At 39.6% G+C, this 23,829-nt stretch overlaps 1 protein-coding gene and 1 long non-coding RNA gene across 4 annotated transcripts in view; one reads left to right on the top strand and one right to left on the bottom strand.

Annotated features, from left to right (window-relative positions):
* Positions 1-23,829, bottom strand: part of EPG5 (ectopic P-granules autophagy protein 5 homolog) — a 124,893-nt gene that overhangs the window by 23,491 nt on the left and 77,573 nt on the right. For 2 of the 3 annotated variants that reach the window (XM_031658803.1, XM_031658805.1), the window contains exons 28-35: positions 18,709-18,851; positions 16,662-16,818; positions 13,523-13,717; positions 11,207-11,420; positions 9,045-9,193; positions 8,000-8,201; positions 7,358-7,430; positions 5,189-5,295 (exon numbers count right to left, since the gene is read on the bottom strand). In XM_031658803.1, coding sequence (XP_031514663.1) covers positions 5,189-5,295; positions 7,358-7,430; positions 8,000-8,201; positions 9,045-9,193; positions 11,207-11,420; positions 13,523-13,717; positions 16,662-16,818; positions 18,709-18,851 — 1,240 coding nt within the window. The remainder of the gene's footprint in view (positions 1-5,188; positions 5,296-7,357; positions 7,431-7,999; positions 8,202-9,044; positions 9,194-11,206; positions 11,421-13,522; positions 13,718-16,661; positions 16,819-18,708; positions 18,852-23,829) is intronic. The other variant, XM_031658804.1, reaches the window with a different exon arrangement.
* The window catches only part of LOC116271475, a 74,064-nt gene continuing 60,043 nt past the window's right edge, over positions 9,809-23,829 (top strand). Inside the window, exon 1 of the long non-coding RNA XR_004180064.1 lies at positions 9,809-10,118. This is a non-coding gene — a long non-coding RNA (uncharacterized LOC116271475). The remainder of the gene's footprint in view (positions 10,119-23,829) is intronic.

Here is a 23,829-nt window from a genome sequence, read left to right on the forward strand (position 1 = left end):
TCATTTGGCACTCAGGAGAAATCCAATATTCCCCAAAAAGAAATGTTCCATTTTTTAAAAGAAGACATGCAAATGGCCAATAGGTGCATGAAGAAATGCTCAGCGTCACTGATCATTAGGGAAATGCAAACTAAAACCACAACAAGATATCAGTGCACAGCTGTTAGGATAGCTGTTATCAAAAAGATGAACGATAACAAGTGTTAGAGAGGATCTGGAGAGAAAGAAACTCTTAAACACCGTTGGTGGGAGTGTAAATTAGTACAACCATTATGGAAAAAGGCATGGAGGTTCCTCAAAAAACTAAAAATAGAATACCATATGATCCAGTAATCCCACTTCTGGGTATACATCCAAAAGAAAGGAAATCAATAGGTTGAAGGGATAACTGCACTCCCACTTTCACTGCAGCATTATTCACAATAGCCAAGATATGGAAACAACCTAAGCATCCTTCAAAAGATGAATGGATTTTTCTAAATGTTGTGTATACACACAATGGAATACCAGTCTGCCTTAGAAGAGGAGGAAATCCTGTCATTTGCAACAACACGAATGAATCTGGAGGACATCATGCTAAGTGAAGAAAACCAGGCACAGAAAGACAAATGCCACATGAGCTTACTCATATGTGGAATCTAATAAGTTGAACTCACTGAAGTAGAGAATAGAATGACGGTTACCAGAAGCTGTGGGGTGTCAGGGGGAAAGGGAGGGAATGAGGAGTTGCTGATCAAAAGGGCACAAAGTTTCAGAGGGCAGGAGGAATAGGTTTCAGGATCTATTGTACAGCAAGGTGACTATCACCCACAACAATGCATTACATATTTCAAAATAAGAAGAGAACAAACTTCAAATGTCTCATCATAAACAATGATAGGTAAGCAAGGTGATGGATACCTTAATTAGCTTGATTTAATCACGCCACACTGTAAATCACACTGTACCCCATCAATGTATATAATTATGATTTGTTAATCAAAGATAACATTAATAATAATTTTTTAATTTAAGAAACAGTGGAAATGTTCCAAATGACTAACACTTAATTAACCCTTGGTGCAATGAAACTAGCCTATTAACTGTCATTCATGTAAGTCATTCTAAAATAAATCTCACGCTTTTCTGAGACCTGGATTATTACTCAATATTATCCTCACAAGTATCAATTCCATTAATGTCTTCAAGGGCTAATGACTATATAACGGACATTTAGTCTAAAATAAGTGGTTTCAAACTTTCTGGTTCCACGCAAATGGAAAGCAGTCAAAGAAGAGTGAGCCACACACAGCAAAAACAAAAACCTGACGGTGTTTCTCAACACAAATCTTTTAAGAAATGGCCAACGAGGCTGTGTGCAGTGGCTCACGCTTGCAGTTCCAGCACTTTGGGAGGCCGAGGCAGGCAGATCACTTGAGGTCAGGAGTTCGAGACTAACTTGGCCAACATGGTGAAACTCTGTCTCTACCAAAAATACAAAAATTAGCCAGGTGTGGTGGCAGGCGCCTGTAATCCCACCTACTCAGGAGGCTTAGGTGGGAGAATTGCTTGAACCAGGGAGGCGGAGGTTGCAGTGAGCCAAGATCGCACCACTGCACTCCAATCTGGGTGACAGAGTGAGATTCCTTCTCAAAAAAAAAAAAAAAAAAGCCAATGAGCATCAACACATTGTACCAGACAACTCTCATTTCTAATATGCTTGTGCTCTCAATTCCACAACCCAGCATGAAACAGGAATGCATATTTTTAACAACCTTTAAGATAGAGGTTAACGATAGCATTCGTTTAAATATGGATAAAAGACAGTTGTATTTAGATAAAGTTGGGTAAGTATGTAGAAGATATCCAGGAGGATGTCTTAGGATAAGACTAAGCTGATAGTTCCAGTCAAGACACAAATTCTATGACGTCAGATAAATTCTTTCCATTTTCAGGTTCCCACTTTCCTCATCCATAGAAGGAGCTAGTGGATCAGATAATATCACTAAAAAGCTACAATACTTCTTCATCCTACCTTGCAAAGCTCTCCTGTTTCCTTTCTTTGAACCCAGCTACCAAGTCTTGATTCAAGTTTGTGTGCCCTCCTGTCCCTATGCCACTTTCTCATTTTATTTACATACACAGGCAAGAGAGCCTTGGGGTGCTTTCCCCTATACTAAGAAATTAAATACGGCCGGGTACGGTGGCTCACACCTGTAATCCCAGCACTCTGGGAGGCCAAGGCAGGCAGATCACAAGGTCAGGAGTTCAAAACCAGCCTGACCAATATGGTGAAACTCTGTTTCTACTAAAAATACAAAAATTAGCTGGGCGTGGTGGCGGGCACCTGTAGTCCCAGCTACTCGGAAGGCTGAGGCAGGAGAATCGCCTGAACCCAGGAGGCGGAGGTTGCAGTGAGCCAAGATCCTGCCACTGCACTCCAGTCTGGGCAACAGAGCAAGACTCTGTCTCAAAAGAAAAAAAAAGAAATTAAATATACAGCCTTTATGACTACCATTTGATGCTCAAATCTTTTTCTCAGTAATCAATAGGATGGTAAAAAGCAGCTAGAAGTCTGCCTTTCCAAAAAAAAAAAGAGTACTACTAGGATTTCATGTGTTACTCACTGAACCACTATTTATCAAACACACATTGAGAATATGGCATAATCCCAGTTTTGTAGGGGGCAAAAAGAAGCAATGAATAACATTTGTTATTCTATGAAGAGTTTACACCTCTTCAAGACAAGATCAGATACGTAAAAGATAAATCAGAAATACAAATAAGGTACAGCCAGACAAAATGAAATGAGCCATGAAAAGGCATACCAGCCATGAAAAGGCATAAAGAGACTTCAATGCCTATTACTAAGTGAAAGAAGTTAATCTGAAATGCTATGATTCCAACCATAGGATATTCTACAGAAGGTAACACTATGGAGACAGTAAAAGGATCAGGGGTTGAGGGGAGGGAAGGGATGAACAGGGAGAGCACAGAGAACTTTTAGGGCAGTGAAACTGCTCTGTATGATACTACAATGGTGGGCACGTGTTATTTGTCATTTGTCAAAACCCACTGAATGTGTTCACCAAGAGAAAATGCCAATGTAAACTATGGACTTTAGTTGATAATGATGCCTTAATGTAGGTTCATCAATTATAACAAATGTATCACCCTGGTGTGGAATGTCCAGAGTGGGGAAGGTTTGTGCATGTGTCGGGGCAGAGGGTATAAAAGAATTCTTGTACTTTCCACTTAATTTTGCTGTAAACCTAAAACTGCTCTAAAAAATAAAGTCTGTTAAACAAAAAATAAAATCTATTATGGAAAAAAAAACAAAATTGGATGACATATGGTTAACTGTATGTATTAGCTTCTTTTTACACTGCTGATAAAGACATACCCGAGACTGGGTAATTTATAAAGAAAAAGAGGTTTAACAGACTCACAGTTCCACGTGGCTGGGGCGGCCTCACAATCATGGTGGAAGGCGAAAGGCATGTCTTACATGGCAGCAGGCAAAAGACAGAATGAGAACCAGGCGATAGGGGAAACCCCTTATCAAACCACCAGATCTCATGAGACTCATTCCCCATCAGGAGAACAGTATGAGGGAAACCGCCCCCATGATTCAACTATCTCCCACCAGCTCCCTCCCACAACACATGGGAATCATGGTAGCTACAATTCAAGATGACATTTGGGTGGTGACACGGCCAAACCATATCACTCTATAACTAAATGCCACACAAACACATGGCAGCCACAGAGGCACTAGGTACGCTCAGTGGAAGAAAACACCATGGGCCAGAAGCAAAGAGGAAGCCAGAGTGTTAAACTGATGTTGAAACCAGCCAACCAGGACTATTTGCCTGCTGAGTTTTAACAGCACAAGAGGACAGAACATGAGGTTTTCTAAGGACTATATTCTTATTGAAAGGGCAGAATGGGGCAAAAGAGGAAACTTCTCTGCCTTACCCTGGATTGTGAGTCAGGAGAGATAAAAAAGTTTACTGTGAGAATTGAGGCCAGTCTGCAAGTGAGTTTGGGGTTTAATTTCATGTAACTTGTAGCATGGGGAACCCCAAACCAAGAAGTTGAGCAGTTCCAACTGACAACAAATGTAGATCCTCTCTGGAGGCCTTACATACCCTCAGACTAGGCCTTATGAGATTCCCATCAGTCTCTCTAAATATGGGCTCACAATACAAAATTTAAAAATACACAAGGACACAAGCCTCCAAGAACAAGAATCCAAAGGAAAATTAAACAGCAGCATAAGGCAATCCCCAACAGGAATTTCAGATAATAGAATTATTGTATATACATCATAAAGTAAGCCTGTTTAAACATTTTAAGGAAATAAAAAATAGAATTTTTAATGAAAGAAAAGATACTACCAAAAAGGATCAGGGTAGATTTGAAAAACAAACAAATAGATCTAGAAATGGAAAAAATAATCACTGAAATGAAAAATTCAATTGATATATTTTAAGCAGATGAAACACAGCTGGAGAGAGACTAAAGAACTGGAAGGAAGACCTCTAGAAATTACCCAGAATAAAGCAAAAAAAAAGACAGAAAATATGAAAAAGAGGTTAAGAGTTAGGGAGGACAGGAATAAACTCAACATGCAGGATAGGTAATACGGGAAGAGAGAAAGACTGCAAATTTACCATAACTGAGAAACTCAGAGCAACCTAACAAAAAAAGGTAAGAAGTTACACACTTAAAGGCCGGGCATGGTAGCTCACGCCTGTAATCCTAGCACTTTGGGAGGCAGAGGCGGGCAGATAGCCTGAGCTCAGGAGTTCGAGACCAGTCTGGGTAACATGGTGAAACCCCGTCTCTACTAAAAATACAAAAAAATTAGCCAGGTGTGGCGGCATGCACCTGTAGTCCCAGCTACTCAGGAGGCTGAGGCAGGAGAATTGCTTGAATCTGGGAGGCAGAGGCTGCAGTGAGCCCAGATCGCGCCACTGCACTCCAGCCTGGGCGACAGAGCGAGACTCCATCTCCAAAAGGAAAAAAAAAAAAAAAAAAAGAAGTTACACACTTAATACTAAATAATTGTATCAGTGACCTTTCTTCAGTCACAGATAACTGCCTATTAAATAAAAATTCAGTAGAGAAAAGTAGAAAGAAAAGACTGACTGAATGACTTAGGGAAAAATGAAAACTAAGCAGAGACAGCCTGACATCTTCCTACCTTTAAAACTCTCATGCAGTGAGTCAATACAGTCAGTGAACAGCTGCACAATGCTTGAGGCCACCACAGTATCACTCTCTAGCCAGGGGTAATGGCGCTGTTGGCTGCTTTAAAGAAAAGAAACACACACTTAGGAATGCAACCATGATTAAATTATTGTAAGTGTCAGTGTCTGGGGCTGGCCTAAGTCCTGGAAGCCTGTCCATTATGTAGGCCTGACACACATTTAGAATACTTCAAAGGCTGTAAATACCTGCAGGCAAACTGTAGCTTGTAACACCAGCCATATAATTTTCTTTCCGCTCTTTCCTACCCCTTTATTCCAGTGCAATTATATTTCTAAAATGTGCTATACAAATAACCCTTAAATTAACATCTTTTTACATCAAATTTAGACCCTTTGATACCTTGGTTACATTTCAAATGCCGTAGAAAAACACCTTAAGGCAGCTTCAACAGTTTTCCCTACTCAAAGCATTAAAAAAAAAAAAAAAAAATCAAATTCACATAACAAAGAGACGGCCAAAAATTAACAAATAGAAAATGACCAAAGAAATTTTTTTTTTTTTTTTGAGAAAGAGAGTGTCTCTGCCACCCAGGCTGGAGTGCAGAGTACAGTGGTGCAATCTCGTGTCACAGCAACCTTCATCTCCGGTGTTAAAGCAACTCTTCTGCATCAGCCTCCCGAGTAATTGGGGTTGCAGGTGCCGACCACCATGCCCAGCTAATTTTTGTATTTTTAGTAGAGACAGGGTTTTACCATGTTGGCCACACTTGTCTCAAACTTCTGACCTCAAGTGATACACCTGCCTTGGCCTCCCAAAGTACTGAAATGACAGGCGTGAGCCACCACACCTGGCCCAAAGAAATTCTTTATATGAAAATTTTAATTGGCCGGGCACAGTAGCTCCTGCCTATAATCTCAGCACTTTGGGAGGCAGAAGTGGGCAGATTGCTTAAGGTCAGGAGTTCAAGACCATCCTGGCCAACATAGCAAAACACTGTCTCTACTAAAAATACAAAAAAAAAAAAAAATTAGCTGGGCATGGTAGCGCACATTCGTAATCCCAGCTACTCAGGGGGCTGACACAGGAGAATTGCTTGAACCTGGGAGGCACAGGTTGCACTGAGGCAAGATCACGTCACTGCACTCCAGCCCGAGCAACAGAGTGAGACTCCGTCTTTAAAAAAAAAAAAAAATTATTTTCTGAATCTGGACTAGAAAACTCAATATCCAAATAAGTTCCATTAATTCTTACTGGAAATAAACAAGCGGCCAACATTATGGTAAGCAGTCTATATATACACAGTCACTATAAAATCTTGAAGCTTGCAGATTATTCAGATAGCCCTCTAGCAAAAGCAAACATTCAGAACCTTTTACACTTTCCTTAAGTGGCTCGTAAAGCAACATGGGTTAATGCAAAGAGTCTAGAAACAGAAGTCTAAGACCTGAGCTCTAGTCCCAGCTTCGGCACTAACCAACCAGTTATGAGACTTGAGTATGACATTCATGTTCTCTGAGTCTCAGAATCAAGTCCAAGTTTTTGAAAATACCTCCTATAATGTGATGTTTACCACTGTCGTAATTTCTATAAAACCCTGACAAGTTCAACTAGCTTCTGCTTGTATACTTTCAGGGAAAAAAAAGACTCAGACGGCAACTCACTGAATTTGGACAGCTGTCTACCTCTCCGTATTGCAAATGCTTGTGAAATAATGCTTTAATTGTAGAGTTCCAGAATTAAAGGTAATTCCCACCCAATAATTTTATAGCCAACTTAGTTATAGCCAACTTAGTTCCAAAACACAACTGATACAGTAGAGAAAAATCAGTCTCATAAAAATCTAAGAGAACCCTCAGGAGAACAGCAACCGTTTTTCTGAAATTAAACACTAAAGTTTGTTCAACCTCTTTATTGTGGAAAACTGGAAATGAATGCCCAGTTTTGTTCCAAAATTAATATCAAGATAATATCTCTGATGACCCAGACTAGTAATTCCATACATAGAAAAGGTCTTAAGTTTTGAAAAGAAGCCTTTTCTAAATTTAAATATGGCCTTACACTAAAAAATTAAATCTGTGAACTCATCACTTCTACCGAATACCATTCAGAATTTTAAGTCTACAAATATCAAAGGAATTTGAATATCTGAAAACCTATTTACCTTTCATTGTCCTCTAAAACCAGGATCCATGGCTTAAAGAGCTGAATGATTACCGAATGTAGGCATTTCAGCACTAAAAAGTTTTAGAGACAAAAAAACAAACAAGGTCATCATTTGTCATTTGTCAATATCACTGCTCACATTATACAGAAAAATCTACCGCTTATTATCTGTAGACTCATAAACCTATGTTAATATACAAACAACAGGCTTAGTATAACTAAGTATGTTTATGTTTTCATTGGCTACATTGGAATTTCTCTGAATTGAAGAATTTGTATTACAATATAATATCATGGATAATTTTATAACATACTTTTAAAAAAGATAAATGTATATTCAGAACCCTTTCCTTAGAAAAACAAATGACAGAAAAGGTAGGAAACTGAAACCTATCTCTTTGTACCCCACCCTGCAAAGGAGGGGCAGAGACAAGCCATAGCAAGCACCCTACATTCACTATGTAATGAATATATCCATTCATATATCATGACACATATATGACACATACATGGGCTCATGCCTGTTCTATATATTTCTACTTTTTCTCCTTGACACTCAATATAAACCTCTTAATGTGCCTATTTAAATCTCTCTTAATGGAAAGTCCAAACACCTAGCTCCACATTGCACTAAAAGTACCTGTTTTCCTGCTGGCAGTTGGGTCTTGGGCCAAACAGGCCATTTCCGAGTCAAACAGCCTTTTCACAAGGTAGCCCAAGAATGTCTTCACATCAGCCATATAAGGACTCCATTTTGAGAATAAACCAAAGCTTTTAAAGTCCATCTTGGATAACCGAAGCTTATAGAAAAAGTCTGAAAGCCACTGTATAGTCTCCATTACCTGGAAGAGACAACTAGTCAAAAAACGCTTACTAAATGTGTACTTTTAGTAAAGTGTTATGACACATTGTGATGAGAGTGTATGTAGTAGGTCTTTGACTTTATAAGAGAGTTGCAAATATATAAAGCATATGAGAAATAAATCAATGGGTTTCTTTTTTTTTTTTTTTTTTTTTTGAGGTGGAGTCTCGCTCTGTCACCTAGACTGGAGTGCAGTGGCATGATCTTGGCTCAACACAACCTCTGCCTCCTGGGTTCAAGCGATTCTCCTGCCTCAGCCTCCTGACCATGCCCAGCTCATTTTTGTATTCTTTAGCAGAGACACGGTTTCACCATGTTTCTCAGGCTGGTCTTGAATCCTTGGCCTCAAGTGATCCGCCCACCTTGGCCTCCCAAAGTGCTGGGGTTACAGGCATGAGCCACCACACCCGGCCAACAATGGGTTTCAGTCAAACCTTTTCTAAAGCAGTGGAACCATTATTTCAAATAAATTCTCATGCAAACCCATATCAAACAGAATGGATAAAACCGAGAACTCCATGGGACACCGCATCATAGAAACCCAAGCAGTGGTCTCAGGGTGGAGGCCAATGGGCTAGGGTGGGCAGGAAAGGTCTACAGGGGAGTGCCTGCCCTTGTCTCAGACACATGGGCAAGAATTAGACTCAGGGGAATGGAGTGAGCCACCTGGACAAAGGGGGCATGAGGGAAGCAAAGCACTTAACAAGAAAAACACATGGCTCTTAAAAATAACGCACAAAAGTTTTCCAACTGTTTAAAAAATAAATAGCAAGAGAAATAAAAAAGAAATGCACAAACACGTCAGAGACCAAAAGCTACACACCTGCTTGTCTGACAAGAGAGCATCGGAAGAGTTGGGAAGCACGGCGCCCTCGGCGGACGCTGCCCCCTGCTTGCAGCTGGGGGCGCAGCAGCCCAGGGCTCTCAGAGTCGCTTTCCAACACTCGGGGCTCAGCAGCTGCTCCGCGGAGCCTGCCAGCAGGGACAGGAAGAGCAAGTCAGCGGCTTTCCCAAAAGAAATGTTTTAACTTGTAACAAAGAATACGAGTACCTTACAAAGTAATAAAAATTAAACCAAAATCCAAAACAAACTCACAGGGGTATCTAGAGTGAGGAGGCCCAAGTAAAGAGAACCTAAGAGAAGAACTGGCTGCCCGCACATATGGTTTTCCTGGTTCCTGGTGACGCTGCTGGGAGTGAGCGCTGCTGAAGCTACACTCAGAGGGGTGGGAGACCTGACCCTCCGACCCTGGCTGGGGAATGGTGCCAGTGCCACTCTCCTGGCTGGGGGACCACAGCTATCTATGAGTGTGACAGACACAACAGTGACAGGACAATGGAGACTATGTGCTGAAGGCAACTCAGGGCGTGGGCTCTCGGGAAGGAGTCTCCTACCAGCCCCCAAATTCCCCAAAACCAAGACTCAGAAGCAGCATGGAAGAGCTGGGCAAGTCCAGCAGCCCGTATTCTGAACTAGTTCCAATTCTGGTACTTAATAATTTCGCATCCCACAGGACAGGAGTAATATCTCCTAAAGTACTTTCCATCCAGAGTGAACATGAGAATCAAGTAAGATAACAGGTTCACAGAGCAGGTCTGAGGAGAATGATGGTGAGACCAGCTGCATTATGTCCAGTGTGAGGTACCTGGGGGACAGTGACCAGTCTGTGCCCAGTGGCCACTGGGGTCTGGATCTTGGGACAGCGCCCCGAAATTAAGCTAGCACTGTAGAAATCACACATGCCTAGAAGACGGCAGTGACATCAGGGAAAACAATGGGGCTCACCCAGAGGGAATGAATGCAGTAGAAGAGCAAAGGATGCTCCCAAGGCAACATCAACATGGTAGCCAGGGAGGAGAAAGAAACCAGGAGGCAGCAGCTCATGACATCTGAGAGGTATCGTATTGTTATTCTTAAGTCTGAATTACTTATCTTGGTAAGAATAAATTTCCTACTAAATTCAAGTCAATAGTGGTCTAGTATAAATGGTTTACAATCTCTTTAAAAGATTTCAGGGAAAAATCCACAACACACACTATATCAAACTTTAAAAGCTTAGAGCAAAAATTAGCTATGCACATATTCATTGAAATTTGTAGAAATGAATTTCCCTTCCAACATTCTCCACCCACCCTGCAACCTGCCTCTGTAGGAAACAATGAAAGCTTGAAGTGTTCTGAAAATGAGAGACTACACATTTCAGGGCCCTTTGGGTAACCCAATACACTGGATCATTAACTTATCCATCAAACAATTTCTATTATGTAACACAAAAATTTGGTATAAAGCAATATTTCTTTTTCTACTACAAATATAAACGGTATGAAGTTTGCATGAAAAAAGTAAATACTATCTCATTTATCAAATTTTAATAAAATTACTGCCTAGTAAAACTCCAAAAATAAAAAAGCCTACCCTATTTATTTCTCCTCTAAGCTCTAAAACTGCCCTGGAAAATTGTAAGAAGAGGACAACAGAAGTGGCAGGAATGTGGAGATTGTAATGCTGCTCTTTCCCTTGGTAAATATAAATAAAGTCTATCATTATATATGGATAAAATTAATTTGCAAAAAACAAGAGTAAAAAAATTAGAAAGGAAAAACTCCCAAAATGTCATAAGGCACAAGCTCCCTGCTTTGCCAGATCTGTCATCTGCAGAGTAAGCTGGTCCTTCCCCACCCCACTTCAAGACAGCTGAAAAGTCAAGGCAAAGAAGTAGTTACATGACTGTGGACTCCACCAAATTCTAGGTGCTGCCTTGCCCAAATTAGAGCCCATTCTCACCTTTAGAACGATAACTGGCCATATTTACAGTAACAATTTTTTGGGCCTTGTTCATCAAGCCCTTTAGATGACAATCAGTGATTCTAAACTCCTATACTGGTATTACTTTCATACCTTTGAATGACATCTGCAAAATGAAAAAATGTGATATTGAATATTCACTAAGATCTAGTTAGTTACAATTAAATGAAGACACTTACTTTGCATCAGCAGCCTGAGAATGTCACTGTACTGGTCAGGAAACTGGTAGAGAAGAAGATAAGTCCAGTGCTTACAGAAAAGATTAAATGGCATCAAAATATCCTCATCTGGTTCAAGGCCCCAGGCAGTAAGTGCCAAGTGAATGGACTCCAGAAGCCTGGTACGATCAGACAGAGGAGGTTTAGTGGTGCTTAACCATTGTTTAAGATCGAACTAAAAAGAAAAAGAAACAAAAAGTCATTTTATTTACACTAGAAAAATAGTTTAAGAGGAGAGAAATCTGTGTAAATTTAGTTTAAAGGCCAAAAATTACCCAGCATTTTATAAAAATTGAAACTAAAATGTATAAACAGGTACATAAAAGATTCAACCAGAGGAAGCTAATTGCAAAATAAATAAATAAATAATAAAAAAAGAAGTACATAAAAGAATACAAAAAGTTCATTAATTGAGCCAGGTGCGGTGGCTCACACCTATAATCCCAGCACTTTGGGAGGCCGAGGCAGGCAGATCACCTGATATCAGGAGATCAAGACCAGCCTGACCAACATGGAGAAACCTCGTCTCTACCAAAAACACAAAATTAGCCAGGCATGGTGGTGCATGCCTGTAATCCTGGCTATTCAGGAGGCTAAGACAGGAGAATTGCTTGAACCTGGGAAGCGGAGGTTGCAGTGAGCCAAGATCGCGCCATTGCACTCCAGCCTGGGCAACAAAAGCAAAACTCCGTCTCAAAAAAAAAAAAAAAGTAGTTCACTAATTGGTGCCATTATGCATCTATTTCTATGTTACTATCTAGAATCTCAGAGGCAGTTTTCTTAGCTCTGTGTGCTTTTCTTGCAATTTAAAAATCTTACTGATGATTCATTATTGGCTTATAATTTTATACTATTCCTCAGAGACTCATATATTTCTGTCTTATAATAAGTTTCCTCTCCAAGACCTGGATCAGAACTTCGTAGCTCTCCTTCACTGGTGACAATGCCACAAATGAGCAGCCACTTTATGAAATTGTCTCAATTTAACAGCCTTGTTTCTGGGTCTGCATCAGTTACCTGTCTCAGTTAATAAAATTCAGACTGTTGATATTCCCTTCCCAAATCCCAAACTATAAAACATGTTCTCCTCCATTATAGGCTGAGATCAATCTCTAGGCCCTAAAATTGTCAAGGTTTTTTGTCTTTTTTTTTTTCACAACAGATCTCACTCCATCACCCAGGCTGGAGTGCAGTGGTGCAGTCACCGCTCACTGCAGCCTCAACCTCCAGGGCATAAGCAATTCTCCCACCTCAGCCTCCCAAGTAGCTGGGAGTACCACTAGCTTGGTTTTTTGTTGTTGTTGTTGTTTTTTGTAGAGACAGGGTCTCTGTTTTGGCAAGACTGGTCTCAAACTCCTACACTCAAGTAATCTTCATGCCTTGGCCTCCCAAAGTGCTGGGATTACACACATGAGCCACCGTACCTGACCAAAACTGCCAAGGTTTTGTTGATTCATAGATGTAAGAGAAATACAAGTGGAGGTAAAGTAGTTAAGACTCTGAAATTCTCAACTGGTTAAGTAAACTCATGACCTAGGTCTAATAGTTAATATTCGAATGTTATATATTAATATTAATATATTAATATGAAATCTAATAATATTAACAGAGTTAATATTCAGAATGAGATCAAAGGCAATTTGCTTAGATCCAGCTTATTCTAAATATGAGACTAATAAAAATTTTGTCAAACACAATTTAGGCATACATTCAAGATAAATTTTTAAAAAGGATATACTAAACTAATATGAATATTTTCAAAACTATATTAAGTTTTAAAAAGGGATGGGAATTAGGTCCTCTTTACACTAAGTGGAATAAGACTACCCTATACAACAGGGGTCCCCAAGCCCCACCTCCTGTCAGATGAGCCATGGCATTAAGATCCTCATAGAAGCACGAACTCTATTGTGACCTGTGCATGTGAAGGATATAGGTTGCACGCTCCATCTAATGCCTGATGATCTGAGGTGGAACCGTTTCATCCCAAAACCATCCCCCCTACTCCAGTCCCTGGAAAAACTGTATTCCATAAAACAGGTCCCTGGTGCCAAAAAGATTGGAGACCACTGCTATATAACACAACCAATGCTCCACCCCGCTAAGAAGCAGCTGTGGGGTCAGACTCCTTGAAGCTTATGCAAACTGTGAAAAAGGCCTCTCAGCCTCTGCTGTACCTGGAAACAAAACTTCAGAGGTCCTTTTATTTCTGTGGAGTAGGAAGCGACAATCATTGCTATGTTTCAACAATATGGTGAGGACGGAATTACATCTTACCTTGGTTAGCAGCATGAAAATCATATCACTGTTGTCCTCACTTAGAAACTTGACCACTTTCTCATACAGCTGTATGAACTCTGCGGGCGCAGCATTGGGAGTAAAGAAAGGAGACAGCAGGGAGCAGAGCCTGCTGTTCTTCAGAATGGTCTCAAGTACTTTTCTGCACTCTGATTTAGTGCCACTGATAAACACCTTGGAAAAATAAAAAGGAAAAATGTCACCAGATTCTTCCCTTACAACCTTTATTTAAGCAAGCAAATTTTTAAGGGGCACCAAATAAGGTGAATTGAATTTTTTTCTAAATGAAAGTCTGAAACAATCAAAAGACAGCTAAAATCAACATAGATAAGCCTATTGCTTCCAATGTCGGTAATATTAGAAATTCTGAAGAATCCATAAATCTGATTTGGACAAGCCACATATAGAAAATGCTGAGTTAGGGCGGGTGCAGTGGCTCATGCCTGTAATCCCAACACTTTGGGAGGCTGAGGCGGGTGGATCACCTGAGGGCAGGAGCTCCAGACCAGCCTGACCAACATAGTGAAACCCCATCTCTACTAAAACTACAAAAATTAGCCAGGTGTGGTGGTGGGCACCTGTAATCCCAGCTACTTGGGGGGCTGAGGCAGGAGAATTGCTTGAACCCGAGAGGTGGTGGTTGCAGTGAGCTGACATCGTGCCATCACACTCCAGCCTGGGCGACTCCAGAGCCAGACTCCATCTCAATAAAAAATAAAATAAAATAAATAAAATAAAATAAAATAAAATAAAATGAGTTAACCGTACTACAAGATTTTTAAGAGATTAAAATATTGCGGTACTTTGAATCCACAAACGTGCAATGTCCCCAACGTGGTGCTGCATTACGTCAGGAAAACAAAACTTCCAGGTTATAGATTTTAGTGAGAGGTGTATTTAATACCTTTCAAAAACCAACTTTCATAATAATATATAATCAAGATGACATCAACTTGTTTTAACTTGGTTCTAATATTAAAAAGTACTAGAATATAAGCAAAATTGAAACAATTTCACCGGCAGGAAGGCTTTCATATGGTTGACCAAAGGCAAAAATAATAAAAGAAGACTGATAGGCTCGAATATATTAAAATTTTAACTTCTATAAGATAAAAAATAATCATAAAATTAATGAAAAAAATGACAAACTAAAAAAATGTATTTATAACACATTCCAGATGCCAGGTTAATAGTGTGAGGAGCTCTTTCAAAGCAATCAAAAAACAAGAAACTCCAACAGAAAATGTACAAAGGGCCATAATCAGCAATTCACAAAAGTATATATAAATGGCCAATAAACATATGAAAAGGCATATAACTTAACAAGTACTTAAAGAAGAACAAATTAAAATAATAATGAAATACCACTCCCTTATCAGATTAGCAAAACTTAAAAAGAAGGAGAATTCCTAATGTTGGTTATGGTACGAAGAATAACAAACTCAAACAGTGCAATGATAGCATAAATAGGTGCAAACTTCCCAGGGAAGGCAGTGTAACTATATCAAGTATGATGTAAAACGTCAAATATACAATGTGTATCAAATTCCTTTGACACAGCAATCATACTTCTAAGAAATTATCCTAAAGAAAATAGTCTGACAAGTTCACAAAGACATACAAGAATATTTACCTCAGTCTTATTGTAGCAAAACAATCTACCTAAATATCTGTCCATCAAACACTAGCTCAACACACTGTAATAAATCTGTATCAAGGAACACTACAGACATGCAACGTCATGATATAAGTCTGAATTTATTAACATGAAATAATGTCTAAAAGATGTGTTTAAATGAAAAAAGAGGTTACAAAATAGCATAAGCCCATTTTAAGTGCCTATCTATATCTATATATCTCTATATATGTAGAAATGAAATATCATGTTTACAAATAGAAACACATATACAAGACAAACTATAATGAAATGTTAACTATGCAATCAGTATCTCCAGGTAGGTAGGATTGTAAGAAATTTTTCTTCTTCATACTTTCTATACTGTCTGCATTGCTTATAATAAGCACACATTAATTTTTTTTTCTTGAGATGGAGTTTTGCTCGTTGCCCAGGCTGGAGTGCAACAGCATGATCTTGGCTCACTGCAACCTCCGCCTTCTGGGTTCAAGAGATTCTCCTGCCTCAGTCCCCTGAGTAGCTGGGATTATAGGCATGCACCACCACACCCAGTTAATTTTGTATTTCTAGTAGAGGCAGGGTTTCTCCATGTTGGTCAGGCTGGTCTCGAACTCCCAACCTCAGGTGATCTGCCTGCCTCGGCCTCCCAAAGTGCTGGGATTACAAGTGTGAGCCACTGTGCCCGGCCAGCACACATTAATTTTATGATCAGGATAAAAAACTTCCTACAAAAAAATCGATGATAATACCTGTTCAGCATTACTTCCTTATAAACATCCAATAAATAAGTACTCATTCAGTTGAATTTGGGTGACAGTACATGGTTAATTAGTGTTTATATATTTCAAACAAGAGATTTTCCTTTCTTTTATGAAACATTTCATAAATCTGCATGATTACCCTTGCCCTTGTTAAATATCCATCTATGTAATTGTAAGCCAAATAAATAAATAAACAAATAAATGTTGACCAAGGCTAGCAACCGGGACACAGCAGTGGGGAGGTGGGGCAAGCACTGAGTGTTGTCAGAAGCCCTGGGATTCAGTCTCAGCTCCACACTCACCAACTGAATTCTTTAGGCCAGTCACTTAATCTTCTAGAACCTAGTTTTCTCATCTTTAAGATGGGAATCTCAATCACACAGATTCCCCATGAGGATGAAATAAACAAACTGGAAAGTATTTTTATAAACAATGAAGAGCTTTAGTAATGTTATTGTTAAGAACACCAAAGATATATGACAAATTCTGATGTCTCCCTAGACTTTCAAATACGAATAATTTAATCTCCCTTGTATGAGAAGCAAAACTCTATACCAACAGTTCTAATCATATCTTGAGAAGCCTACAACTCCAAGAGACTTCTGACTTGAGTAAGACTCTGAACCTGTACTATAAGTCTGAAGTCAATGCTGACTATCTCTAATGAAGACACTGCAGAGACTCATTATCTGATCAAGGCAAAAGGTACAAATAGCCTTACCTGTCCCAAGATCTCAATGCATGAAGTAAAGAACTGCCTTGTTGGGGGATGACGCTGCGTCTCATCGCTGACATAATCCACAATAGTAAAGAAAAGGCTAATGCCAACTTTCTGAATCCCAGGTGTAGGCTGCAACTTGTAGGCATTCACTAAGGCCCTGTGGGAAAATGTGGGTAAGACTGCGGTCTACAGTAAAAGATTCCGTACTCACAAGGCCTTCTTTGATACCCTACGTTTCTCAGGCAATATTCTTAAGAATCCTCAGAGCACCCACGAAAATGTCACTTTAAAAATATTTCATGGAGTAAATATATTATCTTCCAATTTTATTGACAACCGATTTTTTTTTTCTTTTTCTTTCTTTTTTTTTTTTTGGAGACAGAGTCTCATTCTGTCGCCCAGGCTGGAATGCAGTGGCGTGATCACGGCTCACTGCAACCTCTGCCTCCTGGGTTCGAGTGATTCTCCTGCATAGCTGGGATCACAGGCACACGCCACCACACCTGGCTAATTTTTGTATTTTTGTTTTCTTTTATTTATTTTCTTTTATTTATTTATTTATTTATTTATTTATTTTTGACGGAGTCTCACTCTGTCGCCCAGGCTGGAGTGCAACGGCACAATCTCAGCTCACTGCAACATCCACTTTCTGGGTTCAAGCAATTCTAACACCTCAGCCTCCCAAGGAGCTGGGATTACAGGAACCCGCCATCATGCCTGGCTAATTTTTTTGTATTTTTGTAGAGATGGGGTTTCGCCATGTTGGCCAGGCTGGTCTTGAACTCCTGACCTCAAGTGATCTGCCCGCCTCAGCCTCCCAAAGTGCTGGGATTACAGGCATGAGCGACTGCACCCAGCCAATTTTTGTATTTTTAGTAGAGACAGGGTTTCACCATGTTGGCCAGGCTTGTGTCAAACTCCTGACCTCGAGTGATCCACCCGCTTTGGCCTCCCAAAGTGCTGGGATTACAGGCATGAGCCACTGCATCTGGCCAATTTCCAATACTTAGTAATGATTTCATATTCTCCTAGGGAAAAAAAAATCAGCTATAAGGACTAATTAACATTCTCATCCTTATTAAAAGTGTTCATAGTTTGCATGTAATTCATAATTTGTTATTTAACTTTTTATATAATCTTTATATAATTTTTTTAAACACAAAACCCTGACTTCTCTACATTTTAAAATCCAAAACACTGACTAAAGTTGAGATAAAGATTTCTGTATAGAATAAGATCCTAGAATAAAGATATCCCTTCCAATTCTCACACCTTTTTGTGTCCCTTTCCCAGTAAAAGAAACATCAACTTCTTGTTTGCCTGGTCTCCTTCTCCTTCCCAGGTGCCCCGGCCCAACACACAAAAGGACTCAATGCTCCCCTCCATACACCATCCTACTCTACTGAGGGGATCAGCTGCTGGAACTAGAATGTGGAGTCAGTCACCTTAAAGTAAGGGCAGAGTCAAGCCCACCTCCCAAGTCATGTCGTGGTGGCTTTGGAAAGAAAGAGGACAGTAAGAGTAAGCCACAACACAAGCCAAAAGAAAACCACAATGGTCAAATGCAAGTTCACAACCACACTTGAGAGCCCTGATTCCTCTAAATAATTGTGCTATGAACTTTGTTCAGTCATCTGAGTTGACTGGGTAAATGTGACTTTGATATAAAACATAAGCACTAAATCTCTCCTCAACTTAATTTCAATGCACTGTATCATGTCACAATTCAGGGGTCAGCAAATTTTTTCCATATAGGGCCAGATAGTTAATATTTTCTGCTTTATATCTCTGTTACAACCACTCAATCCTGCTGTTGCAGCATAAAAGCCATAGAAATTATAAATAAATGGGGATGGCTATGTTCCAATAAAACTTTATTTATAAAAATAAGTAGCAGGCCAGATTTAATTCAAAGGCCATAGTTTGCTGATGTCCGTACTAAATTAATCTGTGGGTGCTACAGGGGTGGTGGTGGTATAGTAGCATGTATGATTACTATTCATGATAACAAAACAGTATTTCAAATTATAATGCCCATAAAACTTACGTGATCAAGTTTTCTGCATGTACAGCAGCTTCCACAATATTAAGTGATGGTGGTTTAGCAGCTTCTGCTTGCAACTGCTTCACTTCTTTCCGTAAAACATGAAGCTGTTGGCTTATGGCTTCATTCTTATGCATGCCTTCAAACTAACAAAAATTAAAGTTATCAAAAGACATTTCCCCCCCATGTTTCTAGAATAGCTATTTTATTACAAACACAATAGGCATATGACAAAGAGAATATTATTACAACTAATATTATAATTTAACTTAAAACTCTCAGTTGAACTTCAAGGTGATCGAAAAACTTTGTCAAAACACTGTTCAAGAATCTCAGGTTTTCAAGGCTGGGCACAGTGGCTCATGCCTGTAAAGAATCTCAGGTTTTCCATGAAGACCCAAGCTTAAATTAAATAGAATTAGTGTCTTATAAAAATACCAAACTTTGTATCTCTTTATATGACTGCCTTATAAACTGATAAAATCTTGAATTAATTTATCAATAGTTCAAAGCCTTTTGTAGGATACTATTTCACTTATGTTTCAACCCCTGAAGCCCTCATCAAAAACAGACTGCATGTCTTCTACCACTGAGGCTTTCCTTGAAGCACAGGAAGCCCTCCTCTGCTGATCATGGCTCCCCAGCCATAGCCCTTCTGTGTGCTCTCAATCCAACACACAAAACACAACTCCAAACATTCGGGCTGCATACACATGTGTGCCTAGCATTAAAAAAAGATGACACAGATGCTGCTCACAAATGTCATTTGGAAAGGAAGAAAATATAATCATAAAACAAACAACAAAATAAGATAATATATGGGGAAACGCCCAAACCAACTGCATGCCAAGGAAAGAGCAATTGGCTAATTCCTAAATTCATCAATTAGGTTCCTAGAAGCTGGTCTTTTATGAAATTTTTATTGGTTTTCAGTAAAGGTGTGAAAAGGAGAATTTATTGAGCTTCCTTAAAAAAAAAAAACTAAATTTTTTTCAACTCAAAAGACTATCCTTTTTTAAGATTAGCCTTTCTTATTTGAGAAGCCATCAACAAACCCTTTCTCTGACTGATAGTGACATACATAACTGGTTTGTTTATGCAACTTTAATGTCATTTTTTGGATGTGGATAGAGGCAGAAGAAAAGAGAAGACATCCTGGGCCCAGATTGCAACACACACACAGAACTGACATGACAGCTGTGGGGGATGTGGGACAGAGAGACAGGAAGGAGGAGCCCGGCCAGGGATGCAGGGTGCAGTAAACTCAGACTGGGGAGCTGAGAGAGCCCTCTTAAGGAGGCTTTGAAATGCAGGCCAGGGGCCAGGCGCAGTGGCTCACGCCTGTAATCCCAGCACTTTGGGAGGCCGAGGCGGGCGGATCACAAGGTCAGGAGATCGAGACCACGGTGAAACCCCGTCTCTACTAAAATTACAAAAAATTAACTGGGCGCTGTGGTGGGCGCCTGTAGTCCCAGCTACTTAGGAGGCTGAGGCAGGAGAATGGCGTGAACCCGGGAGGCGGAGCTTGCAGTAAGCCAAGATCGCGCCACTGCACTCCAGCCTGGGGGACAGAGTGAGACTCCGTCTCAAAAAAAAAAAAAGAAATGCAGGCCAGGAAGTCTGGACTTACTGAAGAGACCAGAACATTTAGAAGGCAAGACTTCCATTTAGAAGGCAAGAGTTCCAAATTCTACATTCTTCCCCAATCACATGGGGGAGCAGTAGGGTCTACATTTTTCCTTTACATGCACCTGCCCAAACCCAGTCTTCAGCCATTGCTGCAATGATTAAACGTATCCTTTATAAATAATGTAAATACTTAATTCACAAACTTATTACCTGAGGCTCTTAGGTCACTTATGAGGCCCAGGGTTATTATCATAAATTCTGTATAAAAGTTCCTGAAGAGCAGCTGGGCATGGTTGTTCACGCCTGTAATCCCAGCACTTTGGGAGGCAGAGGCAGGCGGATCACCTGAAGTCAGGAGTTCGAGACAAGCCTGGCCAACATGGTGAAACCCCGTCTCTACTAAAAATACAAAAATTAGCCGGGTGTGGTGGCAGGCACCTGTAATCCCAACTACTCAGGAGGCTGAGGCAGGAGAATTGCTTGAATCTAGGAGGCAGAGGTTCCAGTGAGCTGACATCACGCCACTGCACTCCAGGGCGACAGCATGGGACTCCGTCTCAAAAAAAAAAAAAAAAAGTTCCTGAAGGGCAATGGTCCTTCCTATTTGTTTTACTTACCCAGAACCCCAGCACAGCATAAATCTGACAATATACTAAGCACCTACTTTTTATGACTGTGACAATAGTAACTTCCTTGTGTAAAACTCACCAATGTTGTATTAAAAATCTTTACAAAACAACTTCTTTCCTTACTCTTTATACAAAAATTAATTCAAGATGGATTACAGACTTAAACGTTAGACCTAAAACCATAAAAACCCTAGAAGAAAACCTAGGTAATACCATTCAGGACATAGGCATGGGCAAGGGCTTCATGTCTAAAACACCACAAGCAATGGCAACAAAAGCCAAAATTGACAAATGGGATCTAATTAAACTAAAGAGCTTCTGCACAGCAAAAGAAACTACCATCAGAGTGAACAGGCAACCTATAGAATGGGAGAAAATTTTTGCAATCTACTCATCTGACAAAGAGCTAATATACAGAACCTACAAAGAACTCAAACAAATTTACAAGAAAAAAACAAACAATCCCATCAAAATGTGGGCAAAGGATATGAACAGACACTTCTCAAAAGAAGACATTCATACAGCCAACAGACACATGAAAAAATGCTCATCATCACTGGCCATCAGAGAAATGCAAATCAAAACCACAATGAGATACCATCTCACAACAGTTAGAATGGCAATATTAAAAAATCAGGAAACAACAGGTGCTGAAGAGGAGTGGAGAAATAGGAACACTTTTACACTGTTGGTGGGACTGTAAACTAGTTCAACCATTGTGGAAAACAGTGTGGCGATTCCTCAAGGATCTAGAACTAGAAATACCATTTGACCCAGCCATCCCATTACTGGGGATATACCCAAAGGATTATAAGTCATGCTGCTATAAAGACACATGCACACGTATGCTTACTGCGGCACTATTCACAATAGCAAAGACTTGGAATCAACCCAAATGTCCATCAGTGACAGACTGGATTAAGAAAATGTGGCACATATACACCATGGAATACTATGCAGCCATAAAAAAGGATGAGTTCATGTCCTTTGTAGGGACATGGATGCAGCTGGAAACCATCATTCTCAGCAAACTATCACAAGAACAGAAAACCAAACACCACATGTTCTCACTCATAGGTGGGAACTGAACGATGAGATCACTTGGACACAGGAAGGGGAACATCACACACCAGGTCCTATTGTGGGGAGGGGGTAAGGGGGAGGGATAGCATTAGGAGATATACCTAATGTAAATGATGAGTTAATAGGTGCAGCACACTAACATGGCACATGTATACATATGTAACAAACCTGCACATTGTGCACATGTACCCTAGAACTTAATAAAAAAAAGAGAGAAAAAAAAAAGCAAGAAAAAAAAAGCTCTATGACATCAAAATGCATGAAAGTGAATACTCAAGAACATATAATGCTAACAATAATTTTTACTATTGGAGAAATGAAAGATTAAAAAAGAAATTACTTGCATTTAGCTAGATAATAAATCAATACAGGTATCTGAATTAAATTTGAAATATTTCAAATAACAGACCCATGTTTAATATCCTAAAATGTAAGTAGGACTATCTGCAGTCAGCCTTTTTGTTCAATACGTCACCAATACAGTTAGACTGGGACTACGCGTGTCACAGAATCCCCTGGCTGGCCTGGACAGAAAGCAGCCAAACAGGAAAAGAGAGAATCTGAGATGAGAAGGGAAGACACAGAATGAAGGGAGGTGGAAAGGAAAAGGATCCAAAGTCCACTTGGTTGGAAAAATGCAGAGACAGGACTAAACCTACTTTGTTACCCAAACTTTACAATTGCCATTCCATGTTGTAGAAACTACTAAAATAAAACCAGCTGGTTTAGGAAAGTTTAGACTCTCTCACAAAAAAAAAAAAAAAAAAAAAAAAATCCCCAAATTATTATTTTCTAGTCTACTTATTTTTGTTTATTGTTCCCATTACTGTTGAAAGTTTTCTTTTTTTACTGCAGTGAAGGTGAGAGCAATGGAATGACTATCAGTTCATAATTACAAGAAGTCGTAGACAATAGAACAAAGTAGCATGGTGGAAGCCCCTCCACTTGAGTCATTTTAAGTGGACACAGAAATTTAAAAGTTTCCTTGTCTAAATTTAAAAGTTGGACAAAGCATGTCCTTCAGTCAGTTTTTACAATAATGTGGGGCCCTCAGTGGGTCTTTTCCATCATTCATTTCTAGGAATGACCGAATTTTTCACATGATAATAAATCAATCCTGGGGCCAGCAAGCATACCCACAATACAAAAGTACATCAAAAGGAACCCAGTTATAAATCACCCCATTTCCCCAAGGAACATCACTGAATTGTTAGAGGCTTCTACTGGGAAGAGAGAACACAGAAAGAAGCACGTTTCACTTCCCATAAAATATATTTGCCTCTGTATACCCAAAACAAGCTATACATAGCTCAAACGCTTGCAGATAGCTGGAAATTTCCAGGACATTCTTTCCCAGAAAAATTCTATTAAGGAATAAAATATTTTCATGATATAATTTGAACTCTTAATAAAGGAGTCATTAAAAATTATATTTAAAATCTGAAGTCATTTCCCATAAAGCTAATTTTTAAAAACTGATCTAATCTAGAATGTTAAGATCACAAATTCTCTAATCACTGAAAAAAGAAGGCAATACTATTATATAGACTCAGAGAGAAAATGAAATGGTACCTATGTTCATTTACGTGAGATTTAACTGTCATGATCAGCTTACTCAGAATCACACTGCAAGTATTCAGAAGCTGCAGCTCAAACAGCTGAAGCAAAATGACCCAGCAATACTGAATGGGAAAAGTAGGGGTCTTGAATTTAGACACATGCAGGCTTGAATCCTGATGGAGCTACTCACTAGCTATGTGACTTTGGCAAGTCTCACAGTGTC

The sequence above is a fragment of the Papio anubis genome, chromosome 19 (genome assembly GCF_008728515.1).
Source record: "Papio anubis isolate 15944 chromosome 19, Panubis1.0, whole genome shotgun sequence".
NCBI classification, from domain to species: Eukaryota; Metazoa; Chordata; class Mammalia; order Primates; family Cercopithecidae; genus Papio; species Papio anubis.